The 27413-nt window shown below is 35.9% G+C and overlaps 1 protein-coding gene across 1 annotated transcript in view; it reads left to right on the forward strand.

Annotated features, from left to right (window-relative positions):
• The window catches only part of LYST (lysosomal trafficking regulator), a 195446-nt gene that overhangs the window by 78173 nt on the left and 89860 nt on the right, over window positions 1-27413 (forward strand). Inside the window, exons 15-25 of the mRNA XM_070492422.1 lie at window positions 1783-1943; window positions 2863-3053; window positions 6432-6677; window positions 8710-8883; window positions 9823-9972; window positions 13592-13729; window positions 17717-17915; window positions 20052-20183; window positions 22820-23435; window positions 24171-24348; window positions 26134-26303. Coding sequence (XP_070348523.1) covers window positions 1783-1943; window positions 2863-3053; window positions 6432-6677; window positions 8710-8883; window positions 9823-9972; window positions 13592-13729; window positions 17717-17915; window positions 20052-20183; window positions 22820-23435; window positions 24171-24348; window positions 26134-26303 — 2355 coding nt within the window. The remainder of the gene's footprint in view (window positions 1-1782; window positions 1944-2862; window positions 3054-6431; window positions 6678-8709; window positions 8884-9822; window positions 9973-13591; window positions 13730-17716; window positions 17916-20051; window positions 20184-22819; window positions 23436-24170; window positions 24349-26133; window positions 26304-27413) is intronic.

Genomic DNA, 27413 nt, shown 5'->3' on the forward strand with positions numbered 1-27413 from the left:
TGAACAGGAGGAAGGAGGAGTGATCCAAGCAGAGGAGAGGGCCTGTGGAAACTAAGGGAAGGCTGTGCCGGGTCATCGCAGCAAGGGAGGCTCCAGGACTTGATCACTAACAGCTGTCCTGCCTCAATGCTAGAGGAAGGCAGGGGAGAGGGGGCTTGTGAATGGCTTTAGGATAGCCAGTCCACCGTGTCTCCACAGGAAAGGACAAACTTTGGAAATAAAATCAAAAGTTCAGTTTTGGTTTCTTCATTTAAAAAATACATGAAAATACGTTGTTGAAGCTTAATTTCCATATTCCAAATAAAATATTTTCTGAGAAGTTCTGTCTTCACAGCTGCCCAAGCCTGAATGGCAGCTGTAGCCAATCAGTAAATTTTTTTTCTAGAACTTAGAGTTAGATCATCGGAGTCGAGGGTGGAGCTGTGAAGTAGAGAGCCTCTTTCTGCTGGAATCTCCGCCTCATTTCCTGAGCTCTCATCGTATGCTAGGCTCTGTGTTAAGCACTTTACACAGATTACCTCGTTTAGTCCTCCCAAAAGCACTATAGAGTAGGTATATTATCTCTATTTTATATTTCAAGAGGCCATTTTTAATAATACATAAAGACACTGAAAAACAACTTATTAATATTTTCTCTTTAATTTCTATTAAATTAATAGCACACAAATCTGGTGGGAATATATGGCACCTAGTAGACACTTAATATTTGTTGAATTCATCTTGCAATGCTGTCTTCACCCTTAAAAACTTTGTTAGGTCATATTGCCACTAGGTGGCAGTAGTGTTTCAGTCACAGCCATTTATTTGGTTCAAGAAAGAGCTGAGTTACCTCACTATAACGTTGTACGTCAAATATACCTCAAAAAAAGTTATCTCACATATTTCCTTTATTAAAAATATTCCTATCAAAATAATTAAGTTTATGTGTTAAATATGAAACAGGAAGCCTTAGGGGAAAGTTTTTAAATAAATATATACTGAAATAGAATTTCTCATTAAGAACTAACCATGTTAGCTTATTCTAAGTCTTTATCTTATCCACAAACTTTGCCTTTACAAGTTACTTTCATTATCTTCATATGGAGCTTTAACATTCTTAAACCAGAGGTAGAGTTTGGCACTCTGCAGTTTCAACCAGGTGATGAAGTCCTCCCGTCATGTGTGTCTCTCCATGAGAAACCGTCAGTTTACCTTTTCCTTCTCTGCCTTTTTTAAGGATTCCTGTAATCTTTGTCCATGAAGAGAAACAAGAGACTAATCAAAAGCTCTGTTATGACTTAGCATTGAAAAAACAGAAAATGCAGAAAAGCATAGGCATTTCAGTGGCTAGTCAGAACACAACCTGGAGAAGTGATATTCTTTCTCTGATTGGTCTTTGAAGGCCTCATGGAGGACATGAGATTTTAGGAATTGTTTACCAAAATGGGCGACTTCTTGGTAAAATTAGGGGGAGGTGTTTGGTTTGAATCTGTAAACCAGGAAGGCACATATGCAGAAGTCAAACGGGAAAGAAGACTTGCAGCGAAGTCTGGTCCTTTTCCCCTGGCCTGGTGTAGAGTCATCAGGCATCTCTGTTCTTCTCCCTCCTTCTAGGGTTTAGGGACCGCCAGCAACCTGGACCAAGAGACAACAGAATCAGTTCTCTTTCCCCCCCCACCGACTATCTGATACTGAACCAAGAAAATTGTTCAAGAATTTCCCATTGTTAAACATTAATACTTTTAAAATACTTACTACTCAGTCCTCACCGAAGTAATTGATTTAACTCTGTTTTTAATGTAGGAAACCTGATGTTACTTTGGATTTTATGCTTCCAAGAAAAACAAATTTGTCATCTGATAGCAATAAAACATTTTGCATGATTGGCCATTGTTTATCATCTCAAGAAGACATTTTACAATTGGCTGGAAAATGGGACCTAGGAAATTTACTCCTCTTCAATGGTATGTTTTTCACCTTCAAAGCATTTCCGAATTTTTCTTTCAGTTAACAAATATTCAGATAAATTAATTATCATGGATAAAATATTAATCCTTGTTTCTTCATTTGTACTTAATAAGTATGTATTTCCTAGATTCCAAGATGCACTTTTAAAATATTTTAACTTTTTTATAATCTAGATGTTTCTTATAATTTTATATATACATTTAATGGAGAGGTGTACATTGTACACCCATCTCCCCTGAAAAAGAGAAGCTTATATTAAATCAACTTTATTTTATAATCCGGAAAAATGTAGTATTATGATGGATGAACTTAGAATGGTTATCTTTTTTATTTATAATTTTAGTGTATTTGATAAAAATACCAAATTTTAGAGGAAAAAAATATGTGATTTAAAACATATATGTCACTAAACCTGGCACATAATGGCATTCAGACAGTGTTTATTGAATAGATAGATGGATGAATAGAAGGAATAAAGATATCAATTCATATTTCATTTTAAAAAGGAATTTACTGAGGTATAGTTTTCATTTATTAAAAGAAAACAAAAAAACCTGTTTTCTAGCTTAAGGAGCAAATAGAAATTCCATGATTTTTTTTTTCTACCAAGAACTTCACAGTTAAGTTATATACATTAATTCATCTTCCATCTGTATTTGGCATAGGTTATTTGCTCAATATACCAATTGGGAAATTGAGGCTTTATCAATTTTATAAGATATAGTGAACAACTGAAAGAATCTGGCAAAAAAGAGTAGCTCTTGGTTTCTTGCTTTTTATGAAAAATTCTGGTTGGAGAGTTTATTTAACACATTTATTTAAATTAAATTTACTTTTACTTTAAAATAAAAATAAATTAAAGTAAAGTAAAGTAAAATTACTTGTTTAAAGTAACTTTATTTTTCTGCTATTCAGGAGCTAAGATTGGGTCACAAGAGGCCTTTTATCTATATGCTTGTGGACCCAACCATACATCTATAATGCCCTGTAAATATGGCAAGCCTGTGAATGACTACTCCAAATATATTAATAAAGAAATTTTGCAATGTGAACAAATCAGAGAACTTTTTATGACCAAGAAAGATGTGGACATTGGTCTCTTAATTGTAAGTTTTCATTTTATATGTTTTAACTTTATCGTAACTGTACATATGTATGTTTATTGACTGTGTAGTTAACTATGAATTAGATTCTAAAGTTTGTGTTTTTTTCTCAACATTTTCTTTCCACAGAACATGATATTTTCTGAAAAAAAATTGAAATACTTTGACCTCCTCAGAATTTGTTTTCAGGTTTCAGATTTTCATCCAGTTTTCCTTGGAACTGTATTTATATACACATATCAGTTTAGTTTATGCCTATTAATAATTCAAGAAAAATGTTTATGATATAGTGAAAATATAACACGTGTTAGCCTAAAAAATATTGTGCATTACATTTCCTTTCCATACTTATAAATACTAATTTTTATTTGTAATAATAGTTTTAATTACATATATTCAGATTTTAGAATATTCTTTAATATCAGTAATAACTAGGAATTTTGCTTTCAAGATATTGCTAACTCTGCTTACATGAGACTCTCAGATTGCTTTTTATACCCTATTCTAATATTTTGTTCTACTAGTACGCAGTTTAGGAGCTTGTGGTGGATATTTTTCATTACAGCAGCTAGAAAACTGAGCCTTCATAGTCTTAGAAGATCTGCTAAAAACTGGTAGATCTGACTGTGAAGCTGTGTTCCTCCTTATCTTGCATCTTTGGAGAGGTACAATTATAGGTCAGAGGTATTTCTTACTTGAAAGAGACTACTATTTTGGAATGTATTTTGTTGTTGTTAACGAGGTGTATCTTTCATAATCAAAATAAATTTGTAAGAATAAATTAAACACAGCCAGCCCTGATGGTCTAGTGGTTAATATTTGGCGTTCTCACCTCCGCAGCCTGGGTTTGTTTCCAGGTCAGGGAACTGCACCACCTGTCTGTCGGATGTCACACTGTGGCAACTGCATGTTGCTGTGATGCTGAAAGATATGCCACTGGTTATTTCAAATACCAGCAGGGTCACCCGTGGTGGATAGGTTTCAGTGGAGCTCCCAGACTAAGACAGATTAGGAAAAAGGACCTGACTACCCACTTGCAAAAAAATTGGCCATGACAGAGCCAGCCCCGGTGGCTTAGTGGTTAAGTTTGGTGCACTTCACTTTGGCAGCCTGGGTTCAGTTCCTGGGTGCATTCCTACACCACTTGTCTGTCAGTGGCCATGCTGTGGTGGCAGCTCACATAGAAAAAAAAAAAGGAAGATCGGCAACAGATGTTAGCTTGGGGCAAATCTTCCTCAGGAAAAAAAAAAAGACCATGAAAACCCAATGAATAGCAGTGGAGCACTGTCTGATATAGCACCAGAAGGTGAGAAGATGGTGTAAAAAGACCAGGCAGGGTTCCGCTCTGCTGTACACAGGGGCACTAGGAGTTGGAATTGACTTGATTGCACTAACAATAACATTTGACTAAAGTAAAGGAGAAATTCTAGTACATATATTTTGTAAAATATAACTCTTAAGTTGTGTTAAATATATATCTATGGTAAAATAGATATAGAGTAGATACCTATGCAATTTAACCGAAGAACTGATATTGGCCTACAATCTTTCTCTCCCTCAGGAGTATTGAAAAATGAGGGTTGGGGACATTTTGACTGTCCACTATTATAGAGCAGGGGTCTAGGAATGCTAAATGTTCTTACAGTGCATGGGCAATGTTATACGACAAAGAACTATCCCACCCCAAATGTCCCACCATTGAGAAAACATGCTTTAGGAAATGGTTCTCAAACCTGAGTGCATTGACTCACTCAGATGACTTGTTAAAACATAGACTGCTGGGCCAGAGTTTTGGATTCAGTAGATCTGAAGTGTGGCCCAAGAACCTGCATTTTCAACAAATTCCCAGACAATGCTGATGCTGCTGGTTGGGGACCACACGTTTGAGAATCTCTGCTTTAGAGAGACCAATGAGCTCAAAACAACAAGTGTTTGTTCAAATAATTTAGCTCTGTAGTTTTTGGTTAATCCATTTGTTTTCACACCCACACAAAAATATTTCATTAATCCTTTTATTTTGCCTGAAAGGAATATAGGATATGTAAGTCATAAAATTCAACGGAAATGATCATAAATGAAAATTCTATGACTTTTATGTGAAAACTATTTTTAGAAAGCAGATTTCTTAAGCCTGATTTAGTAATTTTGGGCTTATGAGGTATGAGTGGGCAGTCAGGCAGAGATGGTGCCCTTCTGGCAAGGTGTTGGTGTCAGGTGGGACTTGTTTCAGGTAGACAGGCATTTTATCAGCTTTCTGATGAAAAATACTGAAGGTTTAAAATTTTGTTTAGGCAGCATAATCTTGTATGATAGACTGAGGAGTCAGTTTAGTTGGTGTGCAGAAATGCTAGATGGTGCCTGGTGAAAGTGTACTTGAATAGTCATGGGTTGACAATGATCAAACCCAAGGCCCCCACTGGCTTCTGTGAGAAGACCCTGTACTATAGTACATTGTTTCCCCGAGCCTGAGCTCCTGCAAGCTGTTGCCACTGAGAGCATCTCAAAGTACATTCTGCATTTAAAAGTTGCCATAATTTTTAAAGTGATAAATAGAAGCTTGACAGGGAGCCAGAAGCTGATCGAAACTACCCTCTGCATGGGACAAATATTGAAAGTTCTATTCAATTTTCGTTGGGTGCACTGATAGCCTGGAATTTTATTCTAATAGGAAGAAAGATGATCTAGAGTCACGTTTAAATGAGTAGCCAGCCCATGAGCAAATACAAAGCAAGAATTTTGAGTACATTGACCCAGAGTTCCTATCCCATAGGGTTGTAAACACTGGTTAATATTTATAAGTGCGTAAAACAGTGCCTGGTGTGTAATGAGTGTGGTATAACAGTTGGCTGTTGTTAGTAGTAATAGTAAATATAATTTAATGTTTATTCTAAAATGATCGAAGCTGGATCTTTCTCAACCTTGATGGGGTTTATACCATTGATCACTTCTAAATGAAACTGATCTTTTCCATTCTGGGGAGCCGCCTTGCCTCTCATGTTCATCTTTGTCTAATGTAGTGTCTGTTTTTTTTTTTTTAAAGATTTTATTTTTTCCTTTTTCTCCCCAAAGCCCCCCCGGTACATAGTTGTGTATTCTTCGTTGTGGGTTCTTCTAGTTGTGGCATGTGGGACGCTGCCTCAGCGTGGTCTGATGAGCAGTGCCATGTCCGCGCCCAGGATTCGAACTAACGAAGCACTGGGCCGCCTGCAGCGGAGCGCGCGAACTTAACCACTCGGCCACGGGGCCAGCCCATAGTAGTGTCTGTTTTTTTTACAACAAAAAAAAATATTTGTTGGGTGTCTTTTTTCACTTTGAAATATTTGCTGGTTGATAACTTACTTTTTAAACTTGGCTTACTGAAGGAAAATATTTGTGTTTCAGGAAAGTCTTTCAGTTGTTTATACAACTTACTGTCCTGCTCAGTATACCATCTATGAGCCAGTTATTAGACTTAAAGGTCAAATGAAAACCCAGCTTTCTCAAAGACCCTTCAGCTCAAAAGAAGTTCAAAGCATCTTATTAGAACCTCATCACATAAAGAGTCTCCGGCCCACTGAACGTAAAACTATTCAAAGCATTCTGCACGAGATTGGTGGAACTGGTGTTTTTGTTTTCCTCTTCGCTAGGGTAAGAATCACTGATTATAGTTTTATTTAAAGAGAAACTACTTCTTTATTATTGATAAATTTCAGGGTTTCTTTTTCATTATAAATAAAGCTATACATCAATTGTATTAAAGTTTTAAGATTGAAAAGTCATATATTATTTAGGATGTCATTAAGCTTTCTGCCACAGATGGTTAAAATTTCTTTTAATTTATCAAAATTTTAGAAGTTTTCTGTTATCCAGAAATTAATTAGAACAATTAAATGTTAAATGTCAAGATTTAAAATTGCCAAGGAGAAAAAAATGCATGCTGTAGTAACGATATAGAAGAAATGTATTCTAAAACTAATATTTGTAACACTCATTTTCCCTTGAAGCTTCCAGATGCATGGAAAAAAACAAGGGTCAAAAAATAAGTACAAAAAATAATTTATTTAGCTTTGAAGTTTTTTTAAAGAGAAGGAGAAATATAAAAATTTTGACACATACCATGAGTACTATATTAGAATAAATTGTTTCCTTATCTTTTCTGTTTAGTCATCCAAGGGCAGGGACAATATCTTTCCTGACGTAGAGTAGGCAGACAATAAATATGTACTGCCTGTTTCAGGGATTGCTGAAATCCAAAATGAGATAGGAATGGTCTCACTTCGGTGCAAATCATCTCCACTTCCTCAGGGTCCAGGTCCCTGTTTAATTAAAGCAGCCTGATCTTCTTTCATCCTCACAATTTTATCCCTAAGTATAACTTATGCAACATTATCAGATTTTCACATTGTCTCCCTAACTAGCTTGCTTTCTTTAGTGGGACCACATTTGGTTCATTTTGCAATAAGGGGCATATCAGTGTTATTATTACTGTTCTAAACATTTTGTTAGCATTTGACCTACCATACTCTAAACTGTCTTTTCTTTTCCTCCTCTTTCTTTTTCAAACTTTTTTTTTGCACTTAGTATCTAGTTGAATAGATTTTCCCCTAATGTTTTAAAATTTAAAGCTTTTCATTTAACTCCTTATCAATGTTTTGTGATCTCCTTTTATAATTTTGTGTAATTTCAAAATATATATCCTTCGTTTTTCCTCTTTCCTCAAGTTACTGAATATAAGTTTGTTATGAATACTGTTACATGGAGACTAGATCCTAGAGAAAATAGTTAATTTTTTATCTGACGTACATTTAGGGTCTTGCCAATAAGACTTTTAAAGTATGTTTTTACATTTAAAACTTAGAGACTTTGTTCAGCGTCCTTCCTCCTCCCCTACAAACATAAAATCCAGTCTCCTTAAAATCCTTGCCTGCATAGCCTACCCTCTAAACCTCTCCACCATTTAGCCACATAGAAAACCTGCAGCCTCCTAGATGTGCCATGAACTTCCAGTTTTAGACCTTTACGCGTCTCCTGTCTGTCTCCCACCCCCGCCAGCTGTTATCCCTACTTCCTAGGATTATGCTCTCTTTCCAGGCCATCTTCTCTCCGTGTAGGCTTCCCTAACCCAAGCACAGTGGAGTCAGAAGTAGTTTCGGTGCTTTTGTGGCATTCATATTGTCTCACTCTTCTTTGCCTTTTATCATGATGATAAGGTGTATGTTTCGTATATATAGTATTTGTTCACAAAGCATTGTTTGAAGTACAAGGCGCAATCTATGGTTTTTAGACATGCATCCTGTCTTTTGACTAGACAGTAGGCCCCTTTGGGGGTGGCTGTCATGCCTTTTACTTCATCTCCTGCGGCATATAACACAGAGCCTATTTGTTGATTAATTATCAAAACTTTGAGGCATTTTGCTGACATTTCAGATAGCTAATAAGATGCTACTGACTTCTAAGGTGTTAATGTTATTTTAATTCATTTAAAGTATATTTAAGAGACTAAAAAACATGAAATTTGTGTCTGTCAGTTTTGTTTATAATTCATGAATAATTATGAAGTTTGAGCAATAAAAAATAAGGTTTCAAATGAAACTGATGGACTGATATAACGAAATGGTAGATAATCACACGTTAAATTTTTGCTCTCAACAAATTAGAAAAAAAATCCACTTTTTTTTAGGTTGTGGAACTCAGTAGCTGTGAAGAAACTCAAGCATTAGCACTGAGAGTTATACTCTCATTAATTAAATACAACCAACAGAGAATGTGTGAATTAGAAAATTGTAATGGGCTTTCCGTGATTCATCAGGTTTTGATCAAACAAAAATGCATTGTTGGCTTTCACATTTTGAAGGTATGTCCTCATACAATTTGTTCTTGTAGTTTGCTACACAGCGATACTTCTCTCTTCATTAAAGTCTCCCAGTAATAGAGTTTTGTGTCTCATTTATTCCTGAAGAAAATGAAGGGAACTCAATAGTGTACCTTTAATCAAACTGAGGTACTCTTCTGGTTTTTTTCATCATTTAAGTAATTACATTTTTGTTTTCTGTAAAGCATCTTAGAAGAGTAACAGAAAAAGTAAACTTGTAGAATTTTAAATCTGGATGAGCCAGAGATGTCTCCTAGGCTGGCCCCTCTTTCTGTAGACTGATAAAATTGAGACTCACAGACACTGTTTTTTGCTTCAGCTCCTGCATTTATGGAAGAGGGCCCAGTTCTCCAGACGCCCGATGCTATGCCATTTCCATTAGGCAGTGCTGCTGTAGAGTTTGTTTTTTAAAGCCATATTAAGTTTTTATTATGATCTAGCTGTCATCATAAATAAATACTTTTCTAACTAAAAGCATTTGATAACAATTGTGTAAGTATTTCTCTCTGAGGATACTAGTACTAAGGTAAAAGACTGTGCTTCCACCCATGCCCCCACCCTCCAACTCTGTAAACTCTCATGACCCATACATTTGTGTCATGAATCCTTACTACTTTTTGGAAAAGATTTTAAAGCCTAACAGATTCATTAAATTTAAAAATTAAAAATAGAATGTGGTTTATTTTACCCCATGTTTGAAACTGAATAATCATTTACAACTATTTAAAAGTTTGTATTTTTCTAATTATTTGAATTGTTTTGCAAAACAAATTAAAGGTACTTTGTGAAATGTTGAATTATTCACTGGTTTTCCTTTGAATTTAATGTTATGACTGCTAAGATTGAAAGCTTAATGTTTCTGTTGAATTTTTGGATTAATCAATTATTGATGCATCTTGTGTTAATGCTGATTTTCTATAGATCCTTCTTGAAGGTTGCTGTGGTGAAGATATTATTCATATCAATGAGAATGGAGAGTTTACACTGGATGTAGAGTCTAATGCTATAATCCAAGATGTTAAACTGCTAGAGGAGCTATTGCTCGACTGGAAGATATGGAATAAAGCAGAGGCATGTACTTTTTTTTTTAATGGTAAAAAACGCATGATATAAATTTACCCTCTTGACAATTTTTGAGTGTACAGTAGAGTATTAACTACATATACTTTGTTGTATAACAGATCTCTAGAACTTTTTCATCTTGCTTGAGTGAAACTATACCCATTAAACAACAGCAACTCATTTCCCTGACCCCCCAATCCGTGGCAACTGCTGTTCTACTTTCTGTTTCTATGAGTTTGATTACTTTAGATACGTCATATAAGTGGAATCATTCAATATTTTTCTTTTTATGATTGGCTTATTTCACTTAGCATTATGTCCTTAATGTTCATCTATGTTGTAGCATATGACAAGATTTCTTTCTTTTGTAAGACTGAATAATATCTCATTGTATGTATAGACCACATTTTCTTTATCCATTCATCTGTCGATGGACGTTTAGTTTGCTTCCACATCTTGGCTACAATGATGCACTATGCAGTGATGCAATAATTCACATTATTGTGAATAATGCTGCAGTGAACATGGGTGTGCAAATGTCTCTTTGAAATCCTGCTTTCAGTTCTTTTGGATATAGATCCAGAAGTGGGATTGCTGAATCGTATAGTAGTTCTATTTTTAATTTTTTGAGGAACCTCCATACTATTTCCATAAGACCTGCACCATTTTACAATCCCACCAACAATGTGCAAGAGTTCCAGTTTCTCTACATCCTTGCCAACAATTATTGTTTTCTAGTTTTTTGATAGTGCCGTCCCATGAGATTGGAGGTGATATCTCACTGTGGTTTTGATTTGCATTTCCCCTGATGGTTAGTGACAATGAGGGTCTTTTCATGTACTTGTTGGCATTTGTATGTCTCCTTTGGAGAGATGTCCATTCAGATCCTTTGCCCATTTGTTACTTGGATTATTTGATTTTTTTATTGAGTTGTAGGCACTCTTTGTATATTTGGATATTAATCCCTTATCTGATATATAGTTTGCAAATATTCTCTCCCATTCCATAGGTTGCCTTTTCACTCTGTTGATTGTTTCCTTTGCTGCACAGAGAGGCATGTACTTTTCACTATTCATCTAATCTTTCTTCTGGAGAACAGAACAAATTTACTACTTCAATGTAATGTTAATTGTAAATGGAAGTGTGGAGATTATTTTGTGTGCAAGATTTTGAGCAGCCATGGGTAATACTAAGCTAGAAGATCAGGATCAAAATTTGGGCTGACTCGGAATAGCTATAGTAGTACTCAGGCTGGAGAACCTCATTTGAATCAATTGAGGTCTTGCATTTACCATAAATTCTGAAAGGGGATCTTGCTAAGAGTTTGAGTGGTCAGGTCAAGGAAAGGGAAATGGACACACTTCTGAGTAGAGGAGCCAAATTGCCCAGGAGTCATAGAGCTGAATCAGGGAATGTAGGGCAAGGCTATGAAGTCTTGGCTTCATCATAGGCATAAGGTAAGGAACATGGTTTGTTCTTAGGTCTAGACAAAGCATCTCAACAACTGGATGGATGGGCTGGTCTTCACAATGACCCAGCAAGGGAATGAATATAGGACTGTTTCCTTTCTGCCCTGGTTTTAAACAATCTTCATGTCATAGGCTCTACAAGCTCCTCAGTTCTAGTGCAGACTGTGATTGCCTAAAGTTGTTTAGAGTGTAACAACATTATCATCAAATATAGTTAATTAAAGACCAATTCAAAGTGTATACCTTTCAAATTTTTTAAAAATTGATTATTCCCAAATTTGGCAACAGTCCCCCAAAATTTACTCATTATCAATAATGAGTTGTGAAGGTGAAAGAAACTTTTCTAATATATCATTAATAAAAATAAATTTTGACCAAACATGCTAGAGGAAAGACAGAATTATTTTTCCATTTTTCCTATAGAAAATTATATTACAAAATTATTGTTATATGAAGAGGCAAACAAAGAATATGCAGCCACAAAATATAGGGGGAAGTATTATAGAGTTGTGTCAAGCAGCTAACTAAACTGTTGCTTTTTCTGGATTTTATGGTATTTATCAGTTTTTAACTATAATTTTAACTGTAATTTGTTGTGATTTCTTTTCCTATTCCGAATAAATACTCACTTTCTGAATTAAAAAATGCCATATACAGGTGTGTATAAAAATATATGTAATGTTGCAGGGAGAGAAAGCAAGTGAACATAGTGATAGCCTATGTAGACAAAGTAGAGCCAAAGCAGTATAAATATAAACATATAATAATCAACTCAATTGTAGGTTGGAAGAGCAAACCTAACTAAATGGTGAGCGATTGTTTTAGTTACTATTTCACAAGAGGATGCTAATTTGGGGTTGTTTGATTAAAAAACAAAACCTATTTTATTTAATTAATAAGTGATAGACACAAATACTTCTATGGAAATAAAGTTTTCTCTCCTAATTAATAATTTTTTAACTGAGTTTGTTTTTGGCTTTTGGTTGGTTGTTTACTTTGGCACTATTCTGTTTTGGTTATATCTTACAGGCCTGAATCAAGTTTTCATACTTGAGCTGCCTTGCTTTCTGGTTTTCATATGCCTCTTTCTTTGAGGGCATCTTGGCCCTGTCTTATGAAGAGAGAGGCCTTGGTTACAATAGTATGATTAAGTCTGTCAGTTCCTCGGCCTTTTCATTGTTCATTACCATCACATAATGGCAGGAGAATGGCAAGACCTGCAACCTGGCCAGTTAATTTTGCTTTTTGTTGAGGCCAGCCCCGTGGCTGAGTGGTTAAGTTCGCATGCTCTGCTTCAGTGGCCCAGGTTTTCGCCGGTTCAGATCCTGGGTGTGGACCATGGCACCACTCATTAAGCCATGCTGAGGCGGCATCCCACATGCCACAGGTAGAAGGACCCACAACTAAAATATACAACTATGTACTGGGGGGATTTGGGGAGGAAAAAAATCAGAAAAAAAAAATTTTGCTTTTTGTTGACAGCTTTGTTAAAAGATCATTCTGGGTAATAAAATGAGATGAAGATTATCTTTTAATGTTCGTTATCTATCTAAGGTTCCTCATTCTCTATTATTGTGGATAATTTAAGATTCAACGTGAGAGAAGTATTTTTAAACCAGCTTAAAAGGATGCTAACTACTGTTTGAAGATACACAGTAATTGTGCAGAGTATTCAATTATTTGGACTTAAAAGTAAATTAATCCAAAAATGCAGAATTTTTACATTGTCAATGACTTTTTTCAATTTAGTACAGTTTGTTCTAAAATTATTTGATTAAATGCTGTATACACAAATTAGCATTGAATTTTATACATTTTTAATAGTACTCTTTGAAAATAAATTAGTTGGAAACAATTATATTGATAATTTGTGTTTCTCTATATTGAATAAATCCCTTAAGATAAGTCACCTTTCAAAAATACTATGTCATTTAATGCCACAGAAAGGTTAATGTAGTAAGACACCTAACACAATATTGCATGCAACGTAAGTATTTAGAAAAGGCCTGTTGACAAAAAAAATAATAATAGTCTTGAAATAATTTTAACATTTGCTTTAATATATACACAATATTAAACTGATATGTTGCATGTCTTCTAAAAAGCACGCAGCCTGTATTTCAACTGTTGTGCTAATTGGTGTGTGTTTATTTTCTCAGCAAGGTGTTTGGGAAACTCTGCTAGCAGCTCTAGAAGTCCTCATCAGAGCAGATCACCACCAGCAGATGTTTAATATTAAGCAGTTATTGAAAGCTCAAGTGGTTCATCACTTTCTGCTGACTTGTCAGGTTGTGCAGGTACTTTTCATGTAGCTTTACTTTTGGAGATATTTTCTGTAGTGGTGTTTCTGTTTAATAACTCAATACTACGGACTCAAATTTTTGTGGAACTTTCAATGGAATTTTTTCTCTTTTCCATCTTCCCTGCTCTCCCAGATGTCTTCTTTCAAGAAGTAGTATAGGAGTTTTTCAATCCCTGCCTCTTATAGCTTGATTTTCATAGTGATCACTCCTAAGTCAATTACAAAAGAACAACTACTACTAAATTTCTGACATATTTCTTTATGTTGGGTTATAATAATAATTTTGTAGTCTCTTGAACATCAACAATAGTGAAATTTTAACTTGTTCTAAGCTTTGCACAGTGGCAGGTTCATAGCCAATGAGGTTTATCCAAGGTGGAACTTGTTCCACATTCCTTAAATAACAAATACAAGTATGTATTGTTTTAATAAGTATGTGTTTCTTGCAGATCTATTATATGTACTAGAATTAGCATATTGAAAATATATCTAAAATATTATATTAAAAAGTGGCACTAACTTCACCAGTTGCATTGTAGTGTCTGTGCTGTGGCCTGGCTTCTAGTTAAATTTATTTCTCTGATTCACAGACGTCGTTTTTTTAGCTTGGTTGGTGTATTGGACTACTTTTCAAGTTTGTTTTTTCAATGTCTGAGTCATCTGTTAGAACTTTATCAGGTCAGATAAGTATAGACATTCCATGGGATTAGTAGTATTTTCTTTATGTTTTTGATGCCTTTGTTTCAATGACGCTAGTGGCTTCTCATTGTACTTGGGATAAAATCCAAAATCTGTGACCGTATCTATAAGAAGGCTTGTATGATCTGGCTACCACTCCAGGCTCATCTTTTGCCACTGCAACCCCTAGCTTTCTTTCTCTTCCTTAAACAAGTGAGGCTTTTTCCCACCTCAGGGCTCATGATATTCTTTCTGACTGAAAAGTTACTGATTCCATTCTTTTCACCTGGCCAACTCCCGCTTATCCTTCATGCCTCAACTTTAAATTGACTTCCTGAGAGAAGCCTTCCCCGCCCTTTCCATCTAAGTTAGCCCTCTCCCCTTTCTACGCTTACTCTCACTCTGCACATAGACAATTTGTCAGTTTTATGTTGTTTATGAGAATTTGGTTTATTCCCCTCTGTAAACCTCCAGAGGGCAGGCATAAGGTTTTTTGTTGATCACACTGTAACCCTAGTACCTAGCACATATAGGCACCCGCTAAGTATTTGTTGAATGGATGAATTCTGAAAAAACAAAATCAAAAACATTTTATTGCCTTTCTTGGCTCCTGTGGTAAATTCGACTATTGACTTCAGGAATACAATACAGTGGTCTCTCAGGCCTCTTGCTTACTGAATATTTTATGTATCATTTAGGCATCAGTTTTTCTCTAAATCAGTTTTTTGTATATTTATTTTAAACATTCTTGGCCAATTTTCAGTGAGCTCATATGACAGTGTGAAGTTTTTATTCAGTCTTTGCATGTCGTAAAAGTAACACATAAACTTAGAGATTTCAATATATATTCTCACTTCCATCTTATTTATAGAAATGTTAGAAAAATCCAGGTACTAATTCCGTTTCCTGAGAAGTATATTTCTTCACCCATCTTTATTCAAAGAGCCCATTTATCAAATTAATAGTATTTATTAAGAATAGCTTTATGTTAGGTATCATGGGAAGTATATAAAGAAATGAACTTTGTTACCTTTAAGATATCTCACACTGTTTAAGAAAGATTAATAAATTGGTAGTATATTGGATGTGAGGCAGTTTCATTAGTTCATGAGTACAGTGTAAAGAACCTGAACTTTGGTGATGAAAATGGGTGGGTAAAAGTAGGGAGCAAATATGAAGGAGATTGTAAAGACAGAATTAATTGGACTTGATTCCACCTAAATAAGAGCTGCAGGAGAAGTCAAATATATAATATGAAATTTTAAGCTGGGAGATTCGAAGAATGATAGCATCATAAAAGAAAGAAAAATTGAACATGCAAGGTCTGTGGTTTATACATTCTGCATTTGAGATTACAGTGGGATGTTTGGTGACAGTGACCACTAGGCACTTAGATGTGCAAGACTGGAACTGGCAAGAGGGATTAGAGAGCAAGATTGGGAATTGTCTGCATTGATGTTATAGTGAAGCCGTGGGCATAGATAAGCACTACAAGATAAAGAAATGTAGTGAAAGGTCGTAGAGAGCTGAGGCTTGCAACTCAGGAAATACCATTTTCAGGTATAAAATAGGAAAAAGGGGCTATTGAAAGAGATGTAGAAAGAGTAGTGAAAGAGGTAAGAGAAGAACCAGGAAACTCAGTAAAGTGAAAGCCAAGGCTGGGCAGAGAAGGAAGGAACCTGTCCAGAAAGAGGTAGTCTCTAGAGCCAAATAATGTAGAAAGTTCAAAGAAAATGTAGGCAGATAAAGGGCTTGGAAATCAGCTTGGAAATTCTTAATGGCTTGCAAGATTTCAGTGGAATAAAAAAGGCAAGAATCAGATTTCAGGGACTTGAGGCAGCATGTATGGTGGAATCATTAGAGGCAGTGAGAATAAATGATGTTTAAACAGTCCAGCAGCAAAAGAAAAGAGACACAGAATGTTAGCAAAAGGTTCTCTAGAGGTCAAGTTAAGGGATTATTTTTTTAATGAAATAGAGTAACAGCGACTATTTGTAAGGAGTCAGTGGAGAGGGCAAGATTGAAAAAACATGGGCTGAGATAGACTTAGGAATGAATAATTGAGGTGACAACCAGGAGAGCTGGGAAGGTATAAGGGCTATGATTTAGAAAACAAGACAGATGGTTTTAGCAAAAATAACAGAGAATTGGAAGTCAGGAGATCTATGTGCTCTTGGCAGGGCCGCTTGACAGTTGTGAGATCTTGGCAAAGGGGTTTTGTGCTTTCTTCTATAGACGGTGTTCTCTTCTTAAATCAGAGGTAGTCAGACTAAACTGTTTCAGAGTTAACATCTAGATTTTAAGTTTTCTGATTCAGCAATACACAAGAGTAAATGAAGAAGAGTGGATGTAGAGATATATCGTATATTTGGACACAGGGAGAGGGAAGCTCAGGAAATTTACCTCCCATAGCCTTGATCTAGAGGCCAGCTGCTACCCACTGGGGAGGTAGAATTGAAGAATATAAATAATTTACTTTATATCTGTTTTTATTTTTAGTAATTGCTTAGCATTCTACCAGGTCTCATTATTCCAGGCAGTAGATGATGCAGTAGAAAGAGTTCAGAGGTCTGAGTTTGAGTTATAACTGCATTACTTATATGGTTTTTTGCCTGGTTTAAGTTAGTCATATAACTACTTTGAGCCTTCATATTCTATGAATGAAGGATGAAACCTCTCAGAGCTGTTGTGTGAAAGAGCTTTGTTAACTGGAGCATACTGTATTAATATAAGCAGCTTTTTCTGTCAGAAATTTTCCCTTCTGATCCCGTAGTAGCAGAAGTACTAGTAGTAGCAGTAGTGATAATAGTACTAACACTAGCTGACATCTGTGTAGGGCTTCCTATAGGTGAGGCATTATTCTAAGAGTTTGTTGATTTAATCCTTAGAACAACCCTATGAAGTAGCACTAGTATTATTCCCATATTGTAGATAAAGAAACTGAGGCATGGAGATGTTAAATAACATGCCCCAGATCACACAGCTAGTGAGCAGAGGAACCAGGGTGCCAACCTAGGCAGTTTGGCTTCTGAGTCCATGCTCAGGAGTGCTATAATACGGCTTTGCCTTTGTTAATTAAGATAAAAGGGGTAGAATTAAATTGCCATGGGTTTCAGTGAATTTTTAATAGCAGAATTGCTTGATTTGACAAATACTAACTCAATTTAGTGGTAAATATGGTCAGACTAGAGCACTAAACCAACACAATCCTATCTTAAAAAGAATATCCTGTTTAAATGAAAAATCTTAGTTAAGTTGACAGTTCTATTTAAATCTAAAGAGAGTTTGATTTTTATTTTTTCAGGAACACAAAGAGGGGCAGCTTACATCCTTGCCCCGAGAGGTTTGTAAATCATTTGTGAAAATTATAGCAGAAGTCCTTGGATCTCCTCCAGATTTGGAATTATTGACAATTATCTTCAATTTCCTTTTAGCAGTTCACCCTCCTACTAATACTTACGTTTGTCACAACCCCACAAACTTCTACTTTTCTTTGCACATAGGTAGGTAATAATCGTTTTTGTTAGATCTTGGCTATCTCCATTTCCGTTTTTTTTCTTCCCAGTTGATCCACATTTGTTTGATATTCATTGAATGAGCTCTATGTGCTAGAAACTGCCCTACTTACACACTGGGAGTGGGACAGGGAAGAGGGCTATAAAATGAACCAGACATGGTCTCTGCCTTCAGAGAGCTTAAATGTCAAGAGAAGAGAGGAGACATACTCAAATAACTATAGTAAGAAACAGTATTTGGTAAGTACCTAATAGATACAAAAGAAGAACTAATTAGATTTCAGAGAAGTGTGGGTTTCATCAGAGAGCTGTGGAGAGAGAAGATTTAATAGATTATGGGATATCTGACATGAGCATTGAAGAATTTAGGTAGAATTTGATACGTAGATTGGAGAATTAGCATGCCATTAATTCTCTAAGTTGTGTTTATTTGTTTTAAGCAAAGGGATATGATCTAAGTGAATTATTGCTGTAGAATTCAGGAAAGAGAAACTACCCACATAGAAGTGAGTTGAAACTCTGAGAGTAGATGAGACCACTGAAGAAGAGTATAGAGAGAAGGAAAAAGGAAGCTAAGGGTAAAACTAGTGGTAGTAATACTAGTTAAGAGAGTAAAACCAGAAGGAGTAATCATTATTAAGAGAAAGATGAAATAATCAGAGTTTTAAAAGAGCAAGGAAAATATAATGTGGTAAGAAAGCAAGCAAGGGTGTATCTATGAGAAAGCTAGACAGTAAATTTAGAAAGGAAAACTGATTGTAAAACAGCCATTTTAAGGAATGTAATAAGTGAATAAAATTATTCTGAATCAGTGAAAATCCGAAGGAAATTGGATTTCATTTGGACAGCATGACTTTGTGTTAGGTTCAGCACACATTTACTGAATAAAAGACTGTCAAGATTCTGGGAGCAAGGTAGCAAAGATCAGTAAAATATGGTCCCCTCCCTTAAGGAGCTTACAGCGTCGTCGAGGGGAGGGAGATATAAACAGATAGTTACACTGTGTGGAAAGCACAGTGATATAGAAGTAAATATTTTGTTTTCTGGTAGCATGGTGAGGGACTGTTTCCTGGAGGAGGAGATGCCTGCTCTGAGTTTTAAAATTTGAGTAGGATTTGAAAGGACAGGGCTTCCAAGCAAAGCAAACAACTTGATAGGGAGCTATGAGAAATAGGTGTTGCGAAGTGTAATGTAACAAACAAGGCTGGAAAGAGTTCTGGGGACAGATCTTGGAGATTCTTGTAGACAAGAAGCTTAAGGTTTATTTAGAGTGGTAAAGAGGCAACAGAGAGCCATGGAAGGTTTTAAGCAGAGATTGACATTTGATAGAGAGAATTCTGGTAGCTGTGAGGATTTGAGGGTGACCAGATGTCCATCACAGATAGCATTTAGAAGTCTGACAATAATCCAGGTGTGAGAGGTGATAAGAGCCTGCATTATAGCACTGTACTGGGGATGAGAAGAGTTCAAGAAACAGGAAATAGTCAGTAGAACCTGGAGACTGACTCGATGTGGATAAAGGAAAGGTAGTGGTCAAGGGTGGCTCCAGGTTTCTACATGGGAAATGGGTATGTTTTCCAAACAAACCAGAGAACCAAACAGGAAAAGTGAATGTAGGGCAGAAACGTGATGCAGATTTAGATTTGTTGCATCTGTGGTGCGTTTAAGAAATGCAGTTGAATTTACAGAATGAAGCTCAGAAAGAAGGACTAAGCTGAAGGTATCAATTTTAGAGTCATATTAAACAATGAAGGGAATATATGAGACTATGACACAGTCCTTTCCTCAAAGAATGAACAGATGAACAGTCTCCTTGGAAAGATCATATAACATATAAAAAGTGAACAGTTAATGTTAAACTGTAGAAATAACTAAGTACAGTTGGAATTCAAAGAAAATATAGGTTAATGTGGCTAGGAATACTCAACAAAAAAATCTCTAGTAGGAAATTCTAGAGTCCAAGGTACTCACATATCAAGTGTGCGTTAGTATAAAGTATGCCATATGTTTTCACATTGAACATCTTTTTGTAAAAATTTGTATTTGTTGATTTGCTTTTAAAGTTATATTTTTGTCTTATTATTTTTTTAAATTTTACTATCTCAAAAAATTTTTTGATTCTAGATGGCAAGATCTTTCAGGAGAAAGTACAGTCAATCATGTACCTGAGGCATTCCAGCAGTGGAGGCAAGTCTGTTACTAGCCCTGGATTTATGGTAATTAGCCCGTCTGGTTTTACCGCTTCACCACCTGAAGGTAAAAATAACAATAATGAAATTATAACCCTTTCTGATTTAGTTCTGAATGTTAATAGATAAATAAATTATGCATATTTTAGCAGTATAGTATAACCTGATATTTAGACTAAATAAACGGAAGGTTAAACTTAAAAATTATAGAATATATTTAAGAAATCCATTTCACTATTCTCTGGTATCAGTAACTCATAGTCAATATAACAAGAGAGACTCAGGAGAACTTAGGAAATGGATGAGGCTCATGTTATCTTGCTCTAGAATTCTCTCTCCCCTCTTATCATCATCGTTTGTTTTTTGTTAAGCTTCTGATTTATTTTCCCATTTTCTTCCAAAGTTTTGTTTGGCTTACTCTCTCCTTTCTACCTAAGGAGAATGGACATCCAATACTCCAGCCTTCACAGTCCTTGACTCTGGAGACCTTTCCCTCTCCTTTGTCTACCAATATGTGTGCATCTATCTTGGACTTTATCATTATCAAGAAGGCTTCCTGCCTGTGAAACTCAGTATCCCACTCTCTAGTAACAACCTACTCTCTTTCTGGTTTCTTCATCACCATCTCAGGTACCCTCTGCTAGTTTTCCCGACCAAGCCTAGATCCTATTAGCCAGTAATTTTCTTAACACTATCTTCAGTTTCCTTGTCCTCTTGGCCTTTTGGCATTCTTGACCTGAAAAACCATAATCTTGCCTCAGTCTAGCCATCCTCACACTGCTGAAAGCTGCTAGGGAAAGTCATCACTGAGAATTCCTCCCATTACAAGGGTCTCCAGCTGTAGCTGGCCTTTTAATGCTGCCCTATAATTTTTCTGTGTGTTCAGAATCAATCCCCTCTTCTATTTTCATAGCAACTATATTCAAGTCTTTAAGCTTACAGTATTTTTCTACCTTCCTAATTTACTCTTTATGAAATGTCTCGTGTCTACTTTCATAGAGAAAAAAATAGGTACATGTCTCCTAGTTGTGAACTGGCCATACGTCTTTTCCTTTCCTGACTGCCATCCTCTTCCATACAGAGATATTGCTTTTATTGTCAGTCCAACCTAGTCTTGTCTCTAGCTGTAATCCATACTATTAAATTGTGCAGGTAAAATAGAGATATCAATAGATAGGATGATATATATGGGTATTAATCTTCAGTTTTGTTTCTCTCTCAAAGTGTTTCAGTTATTCTCTAGCACATTTTATGGCCTTTTATTATAATATTTTAAGACAGTGTTTTAATTAGTTTTATTTGGATTTTTATAGGAAATGGCTATTTGTGTGTATGTGTTAGGAAGATTGGCCCTGAGCTAACATCTGTGTGAGTCTTCCTCTATTTTATGTGGGATGCCACCACAGCATGGCTTGATGAGCAGTGCTAGGTCTGCATTCAGGATCCAAACCTGTGAACCTTGGGCTGCCAAAGCAGAGCACACGAACTCAACCACTACGCCACCAGGCGGGTCCTGGAAATGGCTATTTTTATGAATCATTATGCATCACTCTGAAACATTTTCAAATACAATCACACCCCCATTTTCCCCAGGTCTTTTGAACAGAATCTTTTGGCAGCCTTACCCCTCCAGCCAAAATCTAGAAATAACTAGGAAAAAAAATTACCGCAAAACCTATGCTCTAAAGCAGTTCATTCAGTGCCTATCACTGCTTCTCAAGTTTTAGCACACAAAAAAATCACCTGGAGAGCTTGTTAAGACAGAGATCCCTGGTTCCGCCCTCATATGCTCTAATTCAGTAGATCCAGGGTAGAGCCTGAGAATGTGCATTTCGCAAAATCACACAGGTGGTGCTGATGTCCATGCTGCTCGTCCACAGACCACCCCTTCAGTAGCATTCTCTTATACCCCTGCACCTTCAGTGAGAGTGATTTTTCTGATCTCCTCCTACACAGAATATTAAAAGCTGCAAAATGGAGAACTAGAGCAAGAAGAGAAAAAACTATTTCTTCTCACTAATACAGCAGGAAGCAACTACAGAAATGGAGGGGAGAAAGAACGATCTAAGGCCATTTAGTCTAGTAATAATAACAACAAATACAACTGTTACCACCATTCATTGAGCACTTCTTATAGGCCAGGCACTATGCTAGGTATGTCACAAATATGGTCTCACTTAAGCCTTAAAGCAACCTTGCAAAGTAGATATTCTGAAACCTTATTTTACATTTGCAGAAACACACTCATATAATTAAATGATTTACAGAAGGCCACCTAACTAACAGAACTATCACTTGAATCCAATTATAGCTAGTTGCAAAGCCCACACTCTTTCCACTATATCAAACTGCATCCTAGTGACTTCTAGCCTGAGGGAAATTCTTTCACTTAATTCTGTTAATTTCACTGCAGTAGAAGCGTTAATCCTAATGACTTTGAATTGTTCAGCCAACATTATATTTTGTTAAGGAGGCAGGAAAAGATACACATTTTTAGAAGATTTTAATAAATAGTGATAAAAAGAATAATAGTTTTGGCACTTAAGAATTTGAAGCATTAGTTGCTAGGAACATTAACCTATATGGATTCTTTAACATTGCAAGATAAATGGACTATTGCTATACTTGTGACTGATAGTGGAGAAAATAAGTCATCCCACTTAATAGATTTTTAAGTGGCATTTTTCTGTCTATTCTTACCAGGAAACAATTCCTCCAATATTATTCCACGAAGGATGGCTGTCAACATGCTGCGTTCTAGAAGCCTGCCAGCATTTCCTACTTCTTCACCTCTAATGCAACCACGGAAACTGACTGGAAGTTTGGGTTGTAGTATTGACAAGTTACAAAATATTGCAGATAATTATGTTACTTCTCGCCCAGAGAAATGGAATCCTCTGGGGAGTTCCGAGACACTGAAAACAGGCAAAGAAGATGCATTTCTCAGTAGCTGTGAGTCTGCAAGAACTGTTTGTGAAATGGAAGCTGTCCTTCCAGCCCAAGCCTCTGTCAATGGTGTCCCAAAAGGATCATTGGGATTTCCAGTGGTCAAAGAGTTGGGAGCAGAACCCAGATCAGACGATGACAGTCCTGGGGATGAGTCCTGCCCACGCCGACCTGATTATCTCAAGGGACTGGCCTCGTTCCAGGGAAGCCACAGCACTATTGCAAGCCTAGGGCTAGCTTTTCCTTCACAGAATGGAGCTGCAGCCGTTGGCCGTTGGCCAAGTCTTGTGGATAGGAACACCGATGATTGGGAAAACTTGGCCTTTTCTCTCCGTTATGAACCAAACTACAACAGAACTACAAATGCTCACAGGTACTCACATGTTTTTGCACACTGCCCCCCACCCTTTTTTTAAACTATTCATAGAAGATTCTCTACACTTCTAGAAGTACTTTCATTATGTTGCTTCTTATAATATAACATATATATTAATAACAAACAGAAAGATACCTTTCTCTTTGTTTTAATACTAGATAATATTGAATTCTGTACTTAACCAAAAGCTAAACCATAAGTAGCTCTCAAAGAAAAAAATGTCTTATAGTTTATTTAATTCCTTATTGCTATTGGATAAAAACTTTTCAGTTCAGGGAAATTATAAGGTTTATTAGTTTCCAAAAGCACTCAAGTAGCACTGTCCAATGAATCTTTCTGTGATGGTGGAATTTGGATCTGTGCTGTCCAATATAGTAGACACTAGCCACATATGCCTATTGAGCACTTGAAATGTGGCTTGTGCAACTGAGGAACTGAATTTTTTATTTAATTTTAAATAGCTTAAATAACACAAGTGTCTAGTGACTACTGTGTTGGACATCATAGATATAGAATAGAATAGTGCTTAGTAGACTAATGCCTAAAATATCGGTGATAAACACTGATGGCAAATTTATTAATCACAGTTAAATTAGGAAATGTTCTTTAAACCTTATGAACTTTTGTTTCACATGTTAAAATTATTACTGTTCATCACAGTTCTTAAGGTAATCATCATGTACATTTCTCCCTGTTGTTGTGTTAGTAAGACTTTTTGGGTCTCTGTTTTAGTGTAACTGAAGACTGTTTGGTACCCATATGCTGTGGATTATATGAACTCTTAAGTGGAGTTCTTCTCATCTTGCCTGATATTATGCTTGAAGATGTGATGGACAAGCTTATTCAAGCAGATACGCTTTTAGTTCTTGTTAACCACCCGTCACCTGCTATACAACAAGGAGTTATTAAAGTAAGGGTGAAAATTAGATGTGTTGTTTTAATTCAGAAAAATAAGTATATGTGTAATTTAAAATTTGAATACGTATGTTAAAGTAGACCTAAAGCTTTAGTTTATACTTAGGAAGTAGTAAACTGATATTGTTTGTTACTTCTTACTCATGTTTTTATATGTTTTATCATCCAATTTTAAGTCTTTCTCCATATATTGATTCATATCAATATGTTTTTTTAAAAGTCTACCAATTACTAGGAACGTGTAGTTCATTGGAAATCTCTCCTGCAGTGTAGTATCAAATCTTAGACATTTGCTTCAGGTTTCAGCTCAGATGTCACCTTTTCAGAGGGGCCTTCCCTGATCACCTTTCAAAATAGCCTCCTCCTATCTCTACTTCTCATTTACTCCATCATAGCATCCTAGTTATGTTTTTTAATTATCTTTTTAATTTATTTCTGTACTTGTTTTTTTAATTTCTCACACTGAAATATAAGCTCTATGAAGGTAGGCATCTTGTGTCTAGTATATAATAGGTACTAAGTATATTATTGAATGAATGAATGCTTGATATAAATAGAAAACAACCCGATAGTGAAATGATCTTTTAAAGATTCTTGTTTTCTTTAGTCTGACTTGACATGGGATATTGTTTAATCACTTGCAGTTCAACCCACTATTTTTTGAATATCCATTCCTTGTACAAAACACTGGGCTAGTTGCTATATAGGGCATAAAGGGGAATAATAAGCCCATACATTCAAGAAGTTTATAGTCTAGTTGGGGAGAGAAACATATAGCCAACTAAGTAAAATGTAACGAATTCTGTGATGACTGCTTCCATGGCAGTATTAATAAAGAAGAGTGGGAGCATAGGAAGAGCAGTTAATCCTGATGTGGGTACCAAGGAGGGATTCATGCAAAAGGTGTATTCTGTATTATGCTGGAAACTTAGAAAGCTTTTTAAGTAAGGCGGTAAATAGATGTGTGTTTTGGGAAGAATAGTCAATCACCACTGTGAGGGAGTGATTGCAGGGGAGAGAAAGGTGGAAATATTCTTAGTAGGCTATCACAGTAGTCCAGGGGAGAAATGATGAGTTCCTATTCTAGGCAAGTGGAAAGTCCTATTCTGGAGTTCCTATTCTGGGGAAGTAGAAAGTCAAAGGACAGAGATTTGAGAAACATTCACTGGAATAGAAGAGAGGTACAAATTACACAGGGGGAATCAAAACAAGAAAAGCAAAAGTGAGGTTAGCCTTGAAATCTAGGAGGATGGTGCCACTGTGCTCTAAGGTCAGAACCACAGAAGAAGCAAGTTTGGAAGGAAAAGTAATTAATTTGGTTTTACATATGTTGCATTTAAGCTGCTAGGGAAGGGCGAAAATTTAGGCCTGTGCTTAGGATAAATAAGCTGTCAAGAAGTCTAGAAATAGAGGTCTAGGCTATGTATATGTGCATTTGCAGAGAGAGCATAGTACAGTGTTGACTGATTTTTTTTCCTTCATTCGGCTCAAATATTCTACTTAAAACTCGACGAAGGCTGCCAGACTACTAGGTGTCCATGCTCAGCTAAAAAGCCAGCTTTCCCATTACAAAAGTATTAAGATCTCCGAGGTGGAGTCATCATTAGCATTCCATAGTAGTCAGAGACAAAGTTCATTTCTGTTTTGCTATGGAGGTGGCATATATTTTTTTGAGCTTTCTGTGTTCATAACTTACAAATACAAATATAATACACTGATTTATATACATTATATAAAATTTTTAATACATTATCTAAACTGTCTTAAATTTTTTCCTTAGCTATTAGATGCATATTTTACTAGAGCATCTAAAGAACAAAAAGATAAATTTCTGAAGAATCGTGGCTTTTCCTTGCTAGCCAACCAGTTGTATCTTCATCGGGGAACTCAGGAATTGTTAGAATGCTTCATTGAAATGTTTTTTGGTCGACGTATAGGCCTTGATGAAGAGTAAGTGGGTTCTTCCCTCCACTGTAATTGGAGATCTTTTCTCCTAAACATAAAATTTATTAAACTCACTCTTAAAACTATTTTGTCACTTTTAGAAAAAATCTGCTAAAAGTAATTTTCCAGGTGAATCAATTTATTATTTTCCATATGATTTCTTTCTAGTATAACTTATTGCTTTGTATTGCATTCACTAGCTAGAAACTAGAAACAAATAAAAATGCTGCATCAAATGAAAGAAAGTGATAGTTAAGATTTGGCATAGGTATTAACATAAGAAGAAAGAAGAAAAAATTGGCCATGAAAACCCTATGAATAACAGCAGAGCATTGTCTGATGTAGTGCTGGAAGGTGAGAGGATGGCACAAAAAGACCAGAGTTCCGCTTTGCTGTACACAGGGTCGCTAGGAGTCAGAATCGACTCCACAATACTAACAACAAAAATTAACATAAGAAGATTAACTGAAAAGAAAGGTGGCTCATGTACTCTCAGCCACAGATTACATGAATGACCCTTAGAGAAGCCAGTCAGTCCCCTCAGATCCTTCAGCTTATCTGGGAGAAGAGTAAATCCCTCACCTGGAATTCCTGGAATACTGATTGCTGAGATTTGACCCTGGTGTAATGCTGAAGGATTAGCAAATAAGTACAAAAATAAAAGGATATTTTCTCCCAAACCAAAAGTTTGGCAGAAAAATTGAACTGTTATTTCTGACTATGGTAGAGTACGAAAAAATGTGTCTCTGTCTTAAGTGTCATCCTACTTATTAAGTCAACCAGTTCAGACCTTGAGGAATTTACTTATGACTTGTGGTAATGACAATAGTATTTTTCATTTGCATACAGCTTTTGGCTCTTTCACAGCAATTCTGCATTATCTCATTTGATTCTCACAACAGTCTTGAGTAGAAAGAGGGCAAATATCACCACATGTGTTTGATAGATAAGGAAAATGAGGTACAAAATACTTAAATAATTTCCCTCTATTACAGAGGCAATAGTATTGGGACACGGATTCAGTATTCATTCCCTTTGCTAGACCTCTTTTTACTAGCTCACTGTCTCTCAAATACTATGCTATTAGTATTTTCCTGTGTACTTGTTACATAGCCC

The sequence above is a fragment of the Equus asinus genome, chromosome 2 (assembly GCF_041296235.1).
Source record: "Equus asinus isolate D_3611 breed Donkey chromosome 2, EquAss-T2T_v2, whole genome shotgun sequence".
Classification (NCBI taxonomy): Eukaryota; Metazoa; Chordata; class Mammalia; order Perissodactyla; family Equidae; genus Equus; species Equus asinus.